This window comes from Panthera onca, chromosome B4, assembly GCF_046562875.1.
Source record: "Panthera onca isolate mPanOnc1 chromosome B4, mPanOnc1 haplotype 2, whole genome shotgun sequence".
In the NCBI taxonomy this organism is placed as follows: domain Eukaryota; kingdom Metazoa; phylum Chordata; class Mammalia; order Carnivora; family Felidae; genus Panthera; species Panthera onca.
In genome coordinates this window covers 91,043,249-91,061,372 of record NC_138345.1, presented here as the reverse complement: position 1 = coordinate 91,061,372, position 18,124 = coordinate 91,043,249, and the positions used below count along the sequence as shown (strand labels likewise).

At 45.5% G+C, this 18,124-nt stretch overlaps 1 protein-coding gene across 8 annotated transcripts in view; it reads left to right on the top strand.

Moving 5' to 3' along the window:
- GRIP1 (glutamate receptor interacting protein 1) overlaps positions 1 to 18,124 on the top strand; it is a 691,569-nt gene that overhangs the window by 671,617 nt on the left and 1,828 nt on the right. For all 8 annotated transcript variants that reach the window (XM_078449707.2, XM_081796205.1, XM_081796204.1 and 5 more), the window contains one exon: positions 17,078 to 17,224. In XM_078449707.2, the coding sequence (XP_078305833.1) occupies positions 17,078 to 17,224 (147 nt within the window). The remainder of the gene's footprint in view (positions 1 to 17,077; positions 17,225 to 18,124) is intronic.

Genomic DNA, 18,124 nt, shown 5'->3' with positions numbered 1-18,124 from the left:
TCCCCTTGGTCACATTCAGTAGCCATTCGGCTGCGCGTGAGCACCCTGATGCAAGCATAATGATGACACTGTACTGTCGGCTCAGCCAGGGAGAGAAGCCAGAGCTTAAAGGCAGAGCATTAGAGATTCTGTGCTCAAAATGCGATCTTTGGGAGGGTATCCTGTAAAATTGGGAAAATTCGCTTTGGAGCAATGAATTTCCTAATGATGCATTTATGGCCAAAATCTTCTTGCAAAAGTTAGAGGCTCTCACATCCCATGGAGTTGCGATGAATTGGTCTGTCATTCCAACTTCTTTGGAAATGGGAGAAGGATTTTCTTTAAAAAAAATTTTTTTTCGACGTGTATTTATTTTCAGAGAGAGAGAGCGTGCACATGTGAGCAAGGTAGGGGCAGAGAGAGAAAGACACAGAATCCAAAGCAGGTTCCAGGCTCTGAGCTGTCAGCACATAGCCCGACGTGGGGCTCAAACTCATGGGCTGCAAAATCATGACCTGAGCCGTAGTCAGAAGCGTAACCAACTGAGCCACCCAGGTGCCCTATGGATTTTCTCTTTTATTTTTTAATTTTTTTTTAATGTTTATTTATTTTTGAGACAGAGAGAGACAGAGCATGAGCAGGGGAGGGGCAGAGAGAGAGGGAGACACAGAACCCAAAGCAGGCTCCAGGCTCTGAGCTGTCAGCACAGAGCCCGACACGGGGTTCGAACTCGTCAACTGCGAGATCGTGACCTGAGCCTAAGTCAGACACTCAACCGACTGAGCCACCCAGGCACCCTGTGGATTTTCTAAGTATCATACACTCATAGCTTCATTGAAAATGAGCTTCAGGTGTAGTGTAGGAATGCTTACTCTTTAATTGCAGGCTTATCAGTAGAGGGTTATATTATGCAGAAGACATGAAGTTCTCTTCCAGACATAATTTAGATGTCTTTGGGTCAGGACAGGGCAAGGCCTCATATGTTCCATCTCAGCCTGTGATGGTTGCCTCAGTTGACTTCATGGAAGAAAGCCCACTATGGCACCCAGAGCTGAATTTGAGTTGCTGGCAGAGTTTAAGCAAGGCATATGTAAGAGACACTGTTTGCAGAACCCAGGGAAGGAGAGCAGTAGTAAGGAGGTGTCTCTGATTTTCTTTCATAGAACTAACGCTTTATTTTTATTTAATACATAAAGTTGTATAGACAATAATAATCTGTCCCACTTTTCTTGAGAACCAAGACCCTCTCTGCAGTCAATAACCTATTAACTAGAAATTAGTTGTTCGTCTTACCCAGAAAAACAAGTAAATGTTGGACTGAGAGGAGTTAACAGGCCAGGCACTCCCTTTTTCCACTAAAGACGTCCATTTCCCCAAGCACCCTATAAAAGATATTTTATACGTTTTGGAGCTATTTACTTTGAAGCTGACAAAGGATGTGATGAAAGACACATAGAAGTTGAGTTCTGAACTTGGTGCTCCAATCCCCAGGTTGATTCATTTCCCACTCATTCACTCATTTCATACATGTACCACGCATGCATTCACTTAACTAGTGTGTCGCAAATCATCAGTGGGCACACGGTCTAATGGGGAGACAGTCTGGGAAACGGGGAAGATGGTGAGGTGAGTACAATGAGAGAGGCAAGACCAGGCTGCCCTGGGGGGGCAGAGGGTGGACCCTCACCCACTACAGAAAGAGACAGGAAAGGCTTGTTAGAAGTAGGTGCCGATTCTGCAGGAAGGTGGAGGTTGAAGGAAGGAAGGAAGCTTGTGCAAAGGGTTGTGAAAGATTGTGGTAAATGGAGGGAGTGGAAATACCCCGAAGTGATCAAAGCCTTGGCTTGGAGCCTTATGCGTTAAGAGGAATTGCAGACGTACAGAAAAGCAGAGAAGTTTTGGATATTTTAGGGCGGGGACCCAGGTTAGCCCCATGCCACAAGTTAGCTTGTGTGTCCAGCTACCCTGAATTGATGCGTCTGTTTGGTAGACACAGTCTTCACTGCCTGTCAAACGTCCTGATATGCTAATTGACAAACACCATTAGGAGGCTGTAAGGTCCCCTATGGTGGTTAAATAGCAGGAGCTATATAGTCTGTGCTCATTCAGCTGTACTAAGAAAAAGTTAGCCTAACCTGATTCCCTCAGGTGTCTTAAGAATCCTGCCTTCTCTTCTCAAAAGTTCTCCTGCCCAGGCAGAGAAGAGATTATGTGATAACCCATCCTCCTCCAGCCCCAAAGGGAAAAGATACCAACATGTATTGAGTTCCTATTATATGCGATACTCTGTATTTTTAGCCCTTACGATAGCCCTTCTGAGCAGATATTTATTATCCCCATCTACAGGATAGGGAAATAGCAAGTATAAAATAGACTCATTTTTCCTTCTAGAGCGAAGCACTTTCCTCAAAAGATTATTGATAGCGCACCCGTGCAAAGACCTGTCTCCCCATCCTTCCTGCACTGAAAGCATTTAGCAAAGATAATGACGATGAATGAGGTGTGCAAGTTGTTACCGCTGAGGTTTGAAACAAGTGACGATGCCGAAAATCGATCTTATTTTTTGAAAAGGCAGCATCCGCTTGCCAGCCCGATGAGTGGCACTGTGTGGCCTATCGCTGGAACATCTGTGTGGCAGTGTGTGAACCTGGAGGCCACAGGATCACACACACGGATGGACCTTTTCCCCTCAGTGGTGGCAATAAGGGCATCGTCTGAATTGATCCCAAATAAAATAGGACTCTCGTAAGTGGATGGTGTGCTGGGCATTATAAGGCACACAAAAAGACGTAGTTAGGTGAAAAGGTAGCCAGGGAGGCTGCAGGCCGACCATGGGGAATCTGGGAGCGGTATATGCTCACAGGCCGGGTAGCTTTTATTTTTTAAGTGAGTTCAGTTATTCTTCAGGCCATCCAGTGTTTGCTGTTAAGTGCGTTCTCCAGTCTTGAAGTGCGTGAGAAGAAAAGCCGCTCAGCCCGTGTCTGTGCTTGTATGTTGTACGTGGGGTGTCCTTTGAACGCTGCGAGATTGCCTGACACCATGAAAAAGCGCAGTGACTTGTTGATGGGATTGAGTTATCCTCCCAGTGGGGGGCTGCCAGCCTGTACTAATCCTTTGTAAAAATGAGAAAAGGCACTCTTTTGGGTGGTGGCCGTGGAATTAGAAAAACGTTCCTTCTTCAAGTTGAAGATAACCCCAAGCTGGATACACAGCTTGACAAGTGGAATGAGGGCTGGCTTTCAGTTCCCTGAGCCCCCTTGCTGGACTTTTCCAAATGGATCTGGTAGAGGAGTTCCCAAGGGGCGGCAAAGAGGAGAGCGAAGAGGCTGGACAAGGTACATGGCAAGCCATCCTGAACGGGCTTGGCGTCATTTTCCATCACCATCTTTCTTGTGGCTGTTTGCTACTTGATGAAATCTGCGTCCTTGAGGACGGGTTACAGCTCTGGTTTCGTCCAAGCCAGCACCTACAAACCGATACTGTGTTCACTAGGAGCTAGGTCAAGAGGATACGGATGAGTGAGCAAGTATCCATCCTCATTTCTGGGAAGAAAAAACATAAAGCAAAAACAGCTCCAACTCTGCATGGCGGGTTACTAACGTCACCTTCATACAGAGAGAAGACAGCGTGGGCTTATCTTCCAATTTCTTGGGTTTCAGCTTCTTTCCATTATTTGCCTATGATTTTCCAACCAGTCCTCCTTGCCATTCCTTCTCTTCCTTCAGACCTCCAGAAAATCCTAAGCTCAGGTCAGGGTCAATATGGCTTTCTCTCATTTCACACCATCCGATATAGACATATCTCTTCCGGGTTTGACAAAGTCTTCCTTCAAGCTGTCTACATTCATTCCTCAACCCCGTAAGCTAGTTGTCCTTCATGACATTTAGAACAAACATAAGAAATGCAGCCCCACTTCCTTTGTTGGCCGTGTGAATAGGGGAGGAAATTAGAGCTGACATGATGATTTGATATTTGGTACGGTGTGGGGGACAGTGAGAGGGGTCACAGGGAGATAATACTCAAGTCCCCTGAGGCCACTACCTCTCAGACTGTGTTGGCCGAGACGATCCGAAATACATTTGACTTCACGATTCAGGACGTGCATACATCCATGCTCATATAGGAATGAGTCCAAAACTTGACTGCACGGTTTACAGTAACATTTTCTGTTTTTTATTTTTTTTTCAAACGTACTCTCATATTAAGCCGATTGTGAAATTCATTGGAGTCTCAACCAAAAGTTTGCCTAAAAATTTTGGCCTAAAAAGTTTGGCCTAAAAGTCTCTGATGATCTTTACCATGATTACATGGGATGCTTGTTAAAGTTCAGTTTCCTAAACCCCACCCAGACTTACCCGGTCAGCACTTTCTGGGAGTACAGCCTATAAGAAGCTGCATTTTAGCAACCTCCTCAGTGGGTTCTTTTGCACCAGAAAGATTGAGAATCACTTCTTAAGGTTTTGCTACTGGAGGTGATTTCTCTGTTTCAGGGAGATCATTGGCAAGGTAAAAGGGAAATGAGGCTTCATCTTCAGCCCTAGCCCTAGCCTTCTGGGTTTTATCTTTAAAATGAATTCCGGTTTGTACTATATAGCTTACCACAGATTGATTCTCTTTGCAGATAAGGAGCCTGTGATCTTAGCTACGGTTCATTGATAGCCCTTTCCCTTCTGATGCTTAAATATCCTTTATGTCCACTTATTGTCTATTTCTGAGACAAATTCTAGCTTCACTTCTTTGCATACTTGAAAGCAAAAAGATTATTTTTCTGCAAAATAGAAAGTTACCCCACATTCAGAACATTTGGGCTCTTTTTCTTTTTTTTTTAAGTCTATTTATTTGAGAGAGACAGAGACAGCAGAAGTGGGGAGGGGCAGAGAGGAAAGGAGACAGAGAATTGGAAACAGGATCCCTGCTGCCAGGGGCTTGAACTCACAAAACCATGAGGTCATGACCTGGACCAAAATCAAGAGTCAGACGCTTAACCGACTGAGCCAGCCAGGCGCCCCTGGACTTTTTAAAATTTTTAAAATTTTTTGGAAGTCCATTTCTTTATTTTGACAGAGAGGGAGAGCATGAGTGGGTGGGGCAGAGAAAGAGGGAGAGAGGATTTCAAGCAGGCTCCCCGCTGACACAGCACAGAGCCCGATGTGGGGCTCGAACTCACGAACTGTGAGAGCGTGACCTGAGCCAAAACCAAGAGTCGGACACTTAAGCGACTGAGCCACTCAGGCGCCCCATCCCTGCACTTTTTTTTTTTAATCATGATTGACATTTCCTTTGCCTTGTCGTTTGTGTTTTTAAATAAAATTGTATTCCTGAATTGTATGCAGCTATTTTGTATTTATCATCTTATGGAAAAGTTTTAAAAATACTTTTTCAGCATCTACTTTTATTTATGGCTGCTGGTGGCATGACCCTGGAACATTCAAGTCATCTGTCGGGAACCTCTTTATTTCTTACGGCCTTTGCCACCATCAACTTTTTTCCCAGCCCAAGTTCACTTTGCGTTTTCTGTATATCTGAATGTTTTCAGAGGGGATCTTTGTTTTTCTTGATATGATAAAGCTGTTTTTCCCCTTGTAAGGAGTGTCGTTTTCAGTGCCTAGTGGCAGCTGATTTTGCAATATTCTTCCTGAGTCAGGAAAAGAGGCTCAGCCCTAGGAGGTAATATGAAATGCAAAAACATATCTTATTCAGACACACGCCTCTTTCTTCACCAAATATTTGGAGTTGGTACTCAAGATGAAGTGAGTCCTCGTGGCAGGTGCAGACCTTCTCCAAATAGCTAGTATAGAATTGTCTTACTATGGAAGTCACTAGAAGCTAAAAATGACAAACCTTTTGCTTTTGTCTACCCCTCTTTGCTAGCTGCGGTTTCTGTTTCTCCAGGCAAGGGGTGATCTGTTAGAGAGAATACAGACTTCGTCGTCAGGCAGACCGAGGTTTGGTCACAGTCTGACAGTCATTAGCCATGTCACTTGTCTACACCTTAGTTTTCTCATTTAGCAAAGGAGGGGGCAGGATCCTGCTCAGGAAAGGAGCCTTCACAGATAGTGTTTTCCCTGAGGAAGCCACCATCATTCAGAGTCTTGCCTTAGCCATGCAATGTCAGTAACCCAGAAAATCAGATCTCCGCAGAGTCCCAGCCTGAAAAGAAGATTCAGCCGCTGCCTTAGAGCCCCCGAGAGGAGATGTAAACCAGAATGAGAATCTGTTTACAAAGACAAATGGATGAGTGTCTAGTTACTACTAGTCACTATCTCAGTCTGACAGACATATTCTCTCCCTGTAAAACCAGGGGCAGCTGATAATCAGAACACTGTTGGAGGGACGTGGATGTGTAGAATAAGGGTTGGAGGTTGCATTGTATGTTTTCAATGAGTAATGGCATTCAGCCCTGACAGTCCTCCGGAGGGATCATTCCCTCAGCTTTGTCTAAGTATTCTATGATACTTTTCAAAATGTCAAAAATGTAATTCTTTTTTTGAGGATTTTGGGGTTATTTTTAAATTTTTTTTATGTTTATTTTTGAGAGAGAGAGAGAGACAGAGGTGAGTGGGAGAGGGGCAAAGAGAGAGCGAGACAGAATCCAAAGCAAGCTCCAGCCTCTGAGCTGTCAGCACAGAGCCCGACGTGGGGCTCGAACTCATGAACCACAAGATCATGACCTGAGCAGCAGTCAGCTTAACCAACTGAGCCACCCAGGCATTTGGGTTTTTTTTTTTTTTTTTTAAGTTTATTTATTTTGGAGAAAGAGAGAGAGAGCACACACGAGTGGGGGTGGGGCAGAGAGAGAGGAAGAGAGAATCCCAAGCAGGCTTCTCGCTGTCAGCTCAGATGTGGGGCTCAAACTCACAAAAGGTGAGATCATGACCTGAGCCACAACCAAGAGTCAGATGCTTAAATGACTGAGCCACCCAGGCACCCCATAAAAAACATAGTTTTTATAAAAATGATAGGCTCATCTCAAAAATGAACGTTTTTTTTTTTTTAACTCATTGATGAGTGGGACGACAAAGCTTTTTCAAAGGGGGATAAAGACACTTTCTGTATGTCTCAGTCAGTGTGGGAGGGGGAAGCAATAACGCTAGAATGAGATTTCCAAGTTAGGATTAAAGCCGCCCTGCGACTTATAGGGGGGGAAAAGCAGAGCCTTTAAGGTTATCTTTTCATTTGCAACCCTACGTGGCAGAGCCCATTCTGCATCTTACTGTTTTCCAGCAAGTTACCATCCGCCTTTGCAGAGTCTGAGCTCTGAGCCATAGAAATGTTAAGTCCAACAGACTGGCAGGCTTCCAGACTCAGATGACCCCCAGGCCTTCTCAGTGCTCCGATGTGCTTTATGTTATAGCTCCAACGTTAGTAGCTTCCCTTAAGTCTAACACTGGCCGAGGATCCTTCGTCTCTTCCTGATGTTTCTATGTCTCTTTGTCGTGATCAAATATGTTCATTTATAGGTTGTAAGATATTGTATTATCTATAGGATGTTCAGTTATGGATGGCGTAGCTCTCTGAGGGTCACTCTGTTCCCCTGATGTCCTGGTCCTTGGAGACAGGTCCCGCAGAACCTCTTCCTTCACCAGTGTTCTGTCCTCTTACTTGTCTGGCTATAGTAAGGATTACGCCGACAATGGTCTTGCCCAGGGCTCGTCTCTTTCTTTGCCTTAGACAGATAAGAGCTCTCGCCTTGTTCTGAGGAACTTTGTAGTGTCCGACTTCCTGAATGACAGTGAGCCTGGCCCTGAATTCCCACAAGCCCAGAGGGTGAGCGGAAGGCATGCCTCCCGGCTAGAGATGCGGGTGGCCCTTGAAGCGAGGAGGCCCACAGAGACTTAAGGAGATTGGAGGTCAGTAGGTTACAGAGGGAAATGGGAAGGCTCAGCAGCTGGAGAAGAGCCAGGCCAGGGCAGACCTGGGAGCCAGAAAGCAGAGGCAGGAGCAGAGGGAGCAGGTGCGGACCAGGCTGTCCTGAGAAAAACCCTGGAACAGAGACTCTGCCAGCTGACTAACTTAGTGGTGGCGGCAGCAAGGGAAGAGGCTGGTGGCAGTGTTGCTGGGTGAACTGGGGAGACCCTGTGCCCTGGGGCCTCGGCTCAGTTCATCCCAAAGATGTCGCTGAAGGTTCTTAGTCCCCTTATGGGAAAGAATTCAAGGATAGACACACAACATAGTGGACACACACAGCACAAGCAGGAACGTTTATTAAAGTGGAAGTATACTCTTGAGATGTGAGATTGGGCAAATGAGAGAAAGAGAGAGAGAGATGTGCACCCTGGGGTTTGGGTTTTCTGTCTTTTCTTGACAGTTGTCAACAAGAAGGTGGAACACTCATTACTTGGGGAGGAGATGCAGGATTTCGAGCCTCTTCTTCCTTACTTGGTCAGGGGTTTCCTGTCGTGACACCCGCCATCTTAGGCCTTTCTGGTTTGATCCAGCTTCCTGCCAGGACAGGATAGCTGGGCCGGCCTTTCTCATTGCCGGCCTCCAGGCATCCTGTTAGAACCGAACTGACTGCCTACCCTGACAACAGAGCCCATGACAACAGGTGACCAAGGTGCCCATGGCTTGGTCTGATCTCCCAGAGAATTTGGAGACTGATCTGGCTCTTTTCCCTTTGATGTGGCATGAAGTGATGGAGGTGAAGTTGCTCTGACATGAACTGGGAAAGCAGCACATAAATCCATCTCAGATCTTAAAAACTGTGATGCTCTCCTTGGTTAGGACTCCCTTCTCCAAGGGCCAAGTCAGCCCTGACGTGCTCATACTTAGAGCCAGAATCCAAGCTACGGAATCTCTTGTTGTCGAGCCCCTACTTCCCAAGCCTGTGGTGCCACACACTTGCCAGGAAGCAGCAGGACGCAGTGTTTGAAGCAACTGTCCCTTTCTCTCCCCTGCCAAGGAGGATCCCCAGACGGGGCAGCAGCTGTCTTTCCTGACCCAGTTTGTCTTGAAGCCCAGTCTGAGTGGCATAAACTGAAATCGCTTCCTCCTGGGCTGGAAGAATGCAGTCGGGAGGCCATACCTTTGTTTCTTCCAGCCTCACAAGTAGTCATAAGATTATCCTCCAAGCCAGCATTACTTGAATTATCGGGTTTAAAGGCAGAGAGCTACGCCAGTAATGTCTGCAAGAATAAACCCAACTGCCTGGTGATTTATGGGCAAAGGAGTACAATCTCTGTGAAGTAGGTGTCGATTTGGCCCTTAAGGCCATCAGGCAAGGGGCTGAATGATAGGAAGCCTGCCAGGGCTTCAGAAGTGCTTGACTTGCTCAAGATAGCAGACACAATGGCCCTTAAAACCCAAGTGGGGAGAATTGCCTCTGCCCGCTTAAAGACTTCCACATGTGTCAAAACCGAAACCAGAAACAGTAGGTTTCTAATCTTTGCCTTGAGGACATTGTTCAGACATGTGAATAGACTTGCTTAGAAATAAAAAAACAAGGCCCAAGTTGAATTGTGGTGAACCCTTCTGCCTCCTGTTAAAGCTTCTGTTCTCGGGAGGATCAGAAACAATCTCAGCATGTGCGGACGAATAGTTAAGATTGAACTGAGCTTTGTAAAACCACGTTCTGGCCCGGAGTTATATTTCAAGAGGCTCTTTGGCCCTTTTAGGACAGAAAAGTGTAGCCTGGTGTTCATAGTCCAGGTTCCCCGGCTGCATCCTGGGGGTCAGCACAGAATAGAGACGCCACAAGAAAACTTCGTTCCCAGGAGCCAGAGGGGAACATGAAGAGCTCAAGGAGCAGAAGTTCAGGCAGATGTTCATGGAAAGCCACGGAGGGGCTCTGATGAAAAGAAATACAGCAGACATGATAAATTATTCATCTTTCGCTTGTTGGGCGGTTGGAAATGGATAAAGGCTGCCTGACCAGCTAGGAGATTATATGTCCGGGCGGAGGGGGGGAGGGCTAGGAATCATGATTTAGTGGAAGGAACACGGCAAATGAGGTCAGATATTCAAGTACTGAATCCCAGAGCTTATGCATTGTAACTGGACAGGTACGTCCATCAACTTCTTGAAGATCAGTGTTCTCATTAGCAGGAAGGGAATAATTCTGCTACACAAGATTGCTAGGCGTTCAAAAGCAATCTTATGTAAGAAAGTGCCTGCGTAAGGAATTCATCTGTGGCAAAATAAAAAAAAAAGGGTGGGGGGACTGAAACCTTGGAATCCTTAGAATTCTTTTTGGACGGGAAATAAATCAGAAGTAACCACCACCAGTCTCCATGCCAGCAGGAGGGAGGCAGCTACGTGGCACAATTTATTGTTGCTGCTTTGAGAGCAGCCGGCTGTGCTCCCCATTTTTGTGAATTATTGATTCCTGGAATCTTCTCCTTTGTGTCACTTTAAAATAATTTCATTTTTGTTATTGGCTATCTCCATGAGAACCATAGAGTTAGCTCTTAAAATCCCTTTTCCTCTAAACTTAGGTAATCATTCTAGCGAAACAGATTAGTTTCAACTTTTTTCTTTTCAGATTAGTTTCAATTCTAAACCATTGGTTTGCCTCTTATCTTGAAGAGTTTTCCATCAAGTCTGAGGCTCAGAAAAACCAACTCTCTTGGCCAACAACTCTGACCTTAAAGTTAATGAGCTAATCTGTTAACCTGCTCCGGTTGACATCCAACTCGAATATTTTGGTTAATGTATTACTCCTGACTGGTGTTGGCATTATTTGGTGCCCCTCCCAGGTTCTGGCTATGGAGCTGACATCCAAGAATCACAGGCCAACTGAGCAATGAAGAACTTCACTGTGATTCTAGGCCACACCAAATGCTGCCCCCAATGCAAGAATACTGGTCCATGTGTTGGAAAACACGCCTTAGATCTAAGACAGAAGTGGGCTTCTCCATGTCCATTGCATGTATAGGCTTTGCAACCCTCACATCCGGGTGCACCTCAAGAGTGTGGCTGGGCCTGCAGAGCAGATGCCCCACTACCCATCCAGCAAGAAGCACAGGGTCTCCAGGACCCTCACCCACACCGAGCTATAAGTGGAGCAGAAAGAACTAGGATGCACTGCCCTCTAGGAGTCGTGGGGACGTCCCTCCCTAGGAGCACTACTTGTCACATGGTGGGAACATGACTAGAAACAAAGGGGCAAAAGGATACAAAATCCCACAGACAAGGCACAGACAAAGCCAAAGAGAGGCACAGAAGCAGGGACCTTGAATAAAGAGGATCATCTACTCAGAAGCAGGGCCCAAAGAATGGCAGAATATCACCAGTCCTATTAGCCATCTGCTTTCTCCTCCTCATTCTCATCCACGTCCTCCTCCTCCTTGTCTTTGGCCTTCTGCCCCCATTCCTCCTCTTCCTTCCTCTGATAAAGGAGCATGAGGATGGGAGGAAAGGAGCTAGAATATAAAAATGTTTCCTCCAGTCAAGTCACCTTGGAGGAGTGGCTGATTCCAGATTGGGAACAGGAAATATTCATGATGAGTCATGATATCTTGGAGCCAGAAAACAAAGAAGTTACCAAAACAAATGGGTCATGTCAAAAGGACATCGAAGTCAACATGAAGGAGTCCCCTTAGCCAAAGATGAGAGCGTTTGAGCACCCAAAAGAGTAATGATGAAATTAATTGAAATCCATTTATCTATATATAAACCCAGAGGTTCACAGGGATACTTTACTTACCAGAAGTCATCCCCCCCACCAAAAAAAAAAAAAAAAACAAACCCTTTTTGGGACACCATTGGAAGTGTTTAGTGTACCAATTCCCTACACTAAAAATGAAAGCATTAGAATTCATTCAGCCTTTCTGGTACGAGCTGCACTTCAGGGTAACCAAACAGCACTAACTGATGAAAGGAGACTTCTTTACAAAAGAATTCTAGCTGGAGCACCTGAGTAGCTCAGTCAGCTAAGCGTCTGACTTTCGGTTCAGGTCCTAATCTCATGAGTTCGAGCCCACGTGGGACCATCTGCTGTCAGCACAGAGCCTGCTTCAGAACCTCTCTCTCTCTCTCTCTCTCTCTCCCTTCCTCTCTCCCCCTCCCCTGCTCATGCTCACTGTCTTTCTCTCTCTCAAAAAAAAAAAAAAAAAAGAAAGAAAAAGAATTCTAGCTAACAAATATGGAAGCTATTATAGGATTAGAAAAAGAGCATCACTCTGAAGCCCCTAATGAAGTTAATTGATTCAGACAGTGGTCACCATCGGTCAAAATTTACATTTAGAAGAGAGGTTGATGGGAAGCCTTACAGTGGAGGAATGAAGCTGTCCCCACCTGGACACGCGCCCCCCCCCCCCCGAAAGTGGGACGAGTAGACATTGAATGACGTGACATCATAGGAAGCACACCCTTCCCCACAAAGCTGACCCTGACTCCAATCAAGGATCCCGAGGTAACTTCCATTTACAGGGAAATGGGCTCTAGAAGAGTGCACTGAGGGACAAAAGGTGCTGTTCCCACAGTAAGGGAGCAGCAGGGGGCATGTTCCAGATGAGAGGACACATAAGACACCTTACATTCCGATGTAGACCTTGTTGGGATCCTGATTTGAACAAACTGACTCTAAAAACCACTTTTGAGACAATGAGGGAAATTTTGTCACAGACTAGGTATTGGAGTGTGTCAAGGAATAAGGGTAGTTTGTGAATGAATTAATGACCTTGAGGTTATGTAAAAAAAATGATCATGTCCTCCCCCCCACCCCACCCCACCCCCCCCACCCCCCCCCACCCCCCCGCCGCGAGATTCATCCTGAGGTATGTAGGAGTGAAATGACTTAAGGATTGGCATTCACCTTAAAATAATCCCCCAAAGAAGGAAAAAGAAGGGTGGATGAAGCAAGTGTGGCCTGCCCTGAAGGGTTGTAGGATCCGAGTGATGAGTCTATGAGGATTCATTGTTCTAGCCTCTCTACTCTTGAATCTGAAATTTTTTGTTAAAAAATAGCTTTCTCCTAACTCAACTTATGGTGGTAATGATTTTGCAATATATATACACGAAGTCCCTTAACTTATACAGAGCTGGATGTCAATTATATCTCCACAAAACTGGGAATTAAAAAAATTTTTTTAATACCCTTCTCCAATAACTCCCCTCCCCACCTTAGGAAAGGGGCAGACCTCACCTGAACATGGCCTGAGGCCAATCATAATTATAGAGGGGCCTAGGGGCCCTGGGTGGCTCGGTCTGTGAACCACCCTGCTCTTGGTTTCAGCTCAGGTCATGATCTCACGGTTTCGTGTGAGTTCGAACTCATGTGAGTTCGAGCCCCACATCTGGCTCCGCGCTGACATTGCAGAGCCTGCTTGGGATTCTCTCTCTCCCTCTCTTTTTCTGCCCCTCCTCTGTTCACTTTCTCTCTCTTTCTCAAAATAAATAAACTGTAAATTAAAAAAAAAATTATAGAGAGGCCTAAAAATTCTTCTTTGTAATGAGTATTCATTAAACAACCACACGCTAGCTAAGGAGATAGTGTACCTTGAAAAGATCTCAGCTTCGCAGTCAGAACCTCTTGGGTTTGAACTACTTCTCTGTGTTGCTCGCTATTTTACTGTGGACACATTTCTAACTCTCTGAGCTTGAATTCAATTTCCCGTCTGTATGGTCTTCTCCATAGACATGGTAGAGTCAGTAACATCCTGTTTGCTTTTCAATCTGCTCATTCAAGGCTCAGGCTTCATCTCTTATTAGCAAGAAGTCTGGTATTTCCTGCTGGAGGACGCTCCATCCTACCTCCCTGCCCTGCCCAAGAATGGGGGGGCTTCCTTAGCCTTTAGGGCAGGCCTGGCTTCAACGTCAGAGGTTGTCTCACCTCTCACGTCCACACGGTGTCGCCATTGAGCTTCATCCTGCCCTGGCCCCAGCCATCTAGCCACCCAGCCACCCTGCAGCTGCAGCTTTGAGAATTCCCAGCAGAGCCCTGGGGCGGGAGAGGGAGCGGGGAGCACGGCTTGGATTAAATGCCTCTTAGTTCATGCGCACAGCACCTCTTGGCCAGTTTTGACTGGCTTCCATAGTCAACCCTTCAGTATGTCAGAACCAGTCCTTTCATTTATTTGACAAAACACTAACCCTACTATGTGGCAGACACCGTATTAGGGGTTTGGGATATATCAGTGAACAAAAAACAGATTCTTTCCCCCACTCGGTGAGCTTGATGGGTGTGGGGGAGGGTGAATCTTCCATATTCTCTCCAAGGCCACCTGAGCCCTGGTCACCAACAAAGACTTCTCCTCACCTCCTAATGAGCTTTGGTCTGGAGGGAACTTTCTCACTCGTGTAGAGACCTACTTCTCCCTGTGCATCATCAGGGTGCACGTCAGATGGGGGCTGGATTTTACTAAGCTACGCACACGCATGTAGTCACACACACACACACACACACACACACACACACACACACCTTCCATAGTGCAGTAAGTCTTTCTACTTTTATACCTGTACAACTAACTGAGTGCCATGAAAGTGATCCTTCCTTGGGAGTCAAGTCATTTCAGATTTTAAAACTTCATATACACTACCTCATTTAAAACTAAGACTCCTGGGGCATCTGGGTGGCTCAGTCGGTTGAGCATCCAACTCTTGATTTTGGCTCAGGTCTTAATCCCAGGGTCATGGGATTGAGCCCTGCGTCGGGCTCCATGCTGAACGTGGAGCCTGCTTGGGATTCTCTCTCTCTCAGTCCCTCCGCCACTCGCACTCTCTCTCTAAAAAATTTAAAGATAAGTAAATAAATAAAAAACCTGAGACCCTTACCCATCTCTAAGGATTGTTACGAGGATTAAATCAGATATCTTCACTGGTGATAAACTCAAGAAGGCTATGTTTTGCTCACTGCTGTATCTTTTTATTGTTTAAGTGCTGTGCCCTTAGTCCTTAAAACAGTGCCTGGCACATAGTAGGGTGCATGCATGCACACGCACACACACACACACACACACATACATTCACATGCACACAATGATAGAATGAGCCTGCAAAAGCTATCATTCCATTAAACTTTGGTTCCCTCGATTCTTTTCCAAACATGTGATAGCCCCTCTTGTGTGTGGAGTACCACGTGGAGCAATTCTAATGTGCACAGGAATAACCAGGGATCTGCAAGTGCCAGTTCGCTGGGGCTGAGATTCTGCATTTGGAACATGCTCCTGAGAGGTGTGGATGCTTCCGTTCTGGAACTCACTTCAAAGCGCATTTTTTTTTTTTCTCTCTCTCTTAAAGCAAAGTTGCAACAAAATCCTTCCAGTGTACTTGTAGGAAAGAGCCAGGTAGGGGTAGAATGTTTATATATCTTAATTCATAGGATCTAGGTAAGATACCATCTATTATGAAACTCACCTGATTTCAGAGAGTTAAATATATATATATATATATATATATATATATATGCCTTAGAATCTATGAAATAAGGCATAAGTGTACAGTGTCTAGAATCAGACAGACAGGGTCCTGCTATTCATTACCTTTGTGACCTTGGGAGAATTACTTAACCTCTATAAAACTGAATTTCCTCACCTCTGATATGGCAATAACCATGAGGGCTGTCTGGTGAATAGTACTGACTCAGCCAGCTTGATATTTTAGCGCTCTGCCCAGTGAAGTAAAAAAACACAAACACCACTTTTTGTAGTTCTTTCAATATTCTCTACTGCTCTGAAGTAGATTTATTTACTTATTAATTTATTTCTCTGAAATAAATTAAGTGGGTATAAAAAATAGACCTGTGTCGTCTTTACTTTTTGCCCCGTACAGCTCTGAATTTTCTACTGTTTTACAGACACATATTCATGTATTACTTGCATGAAAACAAAAGACAAGAAAACATTTTTTAAAAATAATTAGCATAAGACAGAAAGCCCAGATCACTGCTTGAAGAGTGCATCAGTTTGTATGGAGGGCATCGGGCAAATCTTAGCGGTATCAGTGGCCAGCTTAAAACATTAGGTGAGCCCAAAGTGCTCAGTATGTCACCTGGCAGGATCCAGGACAGCATGTGCTCAGTAAATGTTACGCATAAATGTGCTTGCCTCTGGAAGGCAGCCTCCTCTCTCGTTCACCGCTGTTTCCCAGCACCCAACACCATGTTTAGAACATCATAGACACTCAGTACACATTTGGTGAAATGTATGAATGACTGGATGAATGTATGAACCTCAGAGTAACTCTTGCAGGTGGTCAGATGGGAGGCATGAGGATCATGGGAAGCTTTAACCGACAGGTGGCTGCAGGTGCAGAGGGAACCAGTGAGGCCCCTAGCTGAGAAGGGGCAGTGCCTGGAGTTGCTAAAACCAAAGCCTGGTTGCTCTTCAGGCTGGACCCCAGAATGTGTCAGTTACAAGAAAACTTTCAGGTCTTTTAACTCATTTTTGCTCTCAGTATGGACGTTCTGATTGGGCTACCATACCATTGGCGTCCATGGAGCTTGCTCAAAGGAAAATGATATACTGAGCGCTTACCTGGCACAGCATCAGACTCGGTGGGCAGGAAGGAAAGGCCTTTGGCTTGGTCCTGATATCCAGCAGCTGCAAAGGCTGCTACTGGCTACCCCCAACACCCGGGTGCTGCTCCAGGAAAATAGAGAAGTCAGCCTGCCCTGGGAAAATGCTCACCTAGACCCATCCGAGGACTGTGATTAACAACAACGACGACAACAAGAAGACCAGGACTCTCCAGTAGTTCCCTTCTCCTTCCTTTTCAGTTCTGAGTGGGACTTTACAGATTCCAAGGATGTTCTTGGAGAAGGGGAAAGCAGCAGGGGGATGGGGAGCTGCCTAATGCATTACAAATCTATGATGCTACTGAGTAAATTTGTTTGACAGATTGTCAGACAATTGTGGCACGAGAAGTTTCACAAACAAAAGTCTCCAGGGGCGCCTGGGTGGCTTGGTCGGGTAGGCGTCCGACTTTGGCTCAGGTCATGATCTCACGCTCTGTGAGTTCGAGGCCCACGTCGGGCTCTGTGCTGACAGCTCAGAGCCTGGAGCCTGTTTCAGATTCTGTGTCTCCCTCTCTCTCTGCCCCTCCCCTGTTCATGCTCTCTCTCTGTCTCAAAAATAAATAAACGTTAAAAAAAATATTTAAAGAAAACAAAAGTCTCCAGCCAAGCTAAATGTCCCCTTCACATTTTCTCACTTTGCAGGTGACCTTGTACAAGAGCTCCGATGTGGAAGATTTTGGGTTCAGCGTAGCAGATGGCTTGCTGGAGAAAGGAGTATATGTCAAAAACATTCGCCCAGCTGGGCCAGGAGACCTTGGTGGCTTAAAACCCTATGACCGACTCTTACAGGTAAGACCTCAGGTGAAATTCTAATTTAACTTTCCAAAGTCTTACCTGACCGATGCCTACCCATCTTTCTTTGCCTCAACACTAGATTGGGGCCCCTCCTATATGGGATAAAAACCTTTCCCTTTGGTAAAATTTACCAGTCATTGAAATTGGTTCCCTGTGTATATTCCCCAGCAGCTTAGAAACAGCTTGAGAACAGAGCTGGTACATTACTCTCCCATATCCCGGTATACAATACACGATATCTCAGCATCTCACACAATTATCTGAAAGCAAGAAGCCAAACCTTGTTTACCGAGTGGAATACCATCATGGTCATGTATAGTTTCAGTGAGCTAAGCAAATTCCTGACTTGACGTACACTTGTTAGGAATAGCATTTTGTAGGAAGAAGAGAGGGTTGACATCAGTCTTGAAAGTGTATCTAACTGGAATGAGTCTGGCACCAAAGAGCTGACTTTCAAAGCATGAGGCTATACTGATCGGTTGGCCTTCAGACACGCGTTCACCAGAGCAAGTTGTCGTTGATCAATTACGGTTTTAAAACCAGTTCTGGCGATCGTTGTTACCATAGCAATGGAACAATTAGTCTTATGCTGGCAGGATGGGACACTTTTATTTTCCACAGATACTCTAATATTTGTTGAAAGAATAACTGTGGTTACTTAACTTCTATGTGGCTCTTCCTAATGTATAAATTGGGGCTGCACTGTACCTGCTTTCATGGAAGTTGAGGCTACAAAGGTAGACTGGGTTCAGACTGTGAAGGGCCTTGAACGCCATGGTAAATCTCTTGGACTTTGCTCTCAAGCATATTAATTTCTTAAGCAGAAAAGTGACATAATTTGTTAATTTAGAAAGACGACGGAATAATACCATACGTGGATTGGTGTAGAATGGG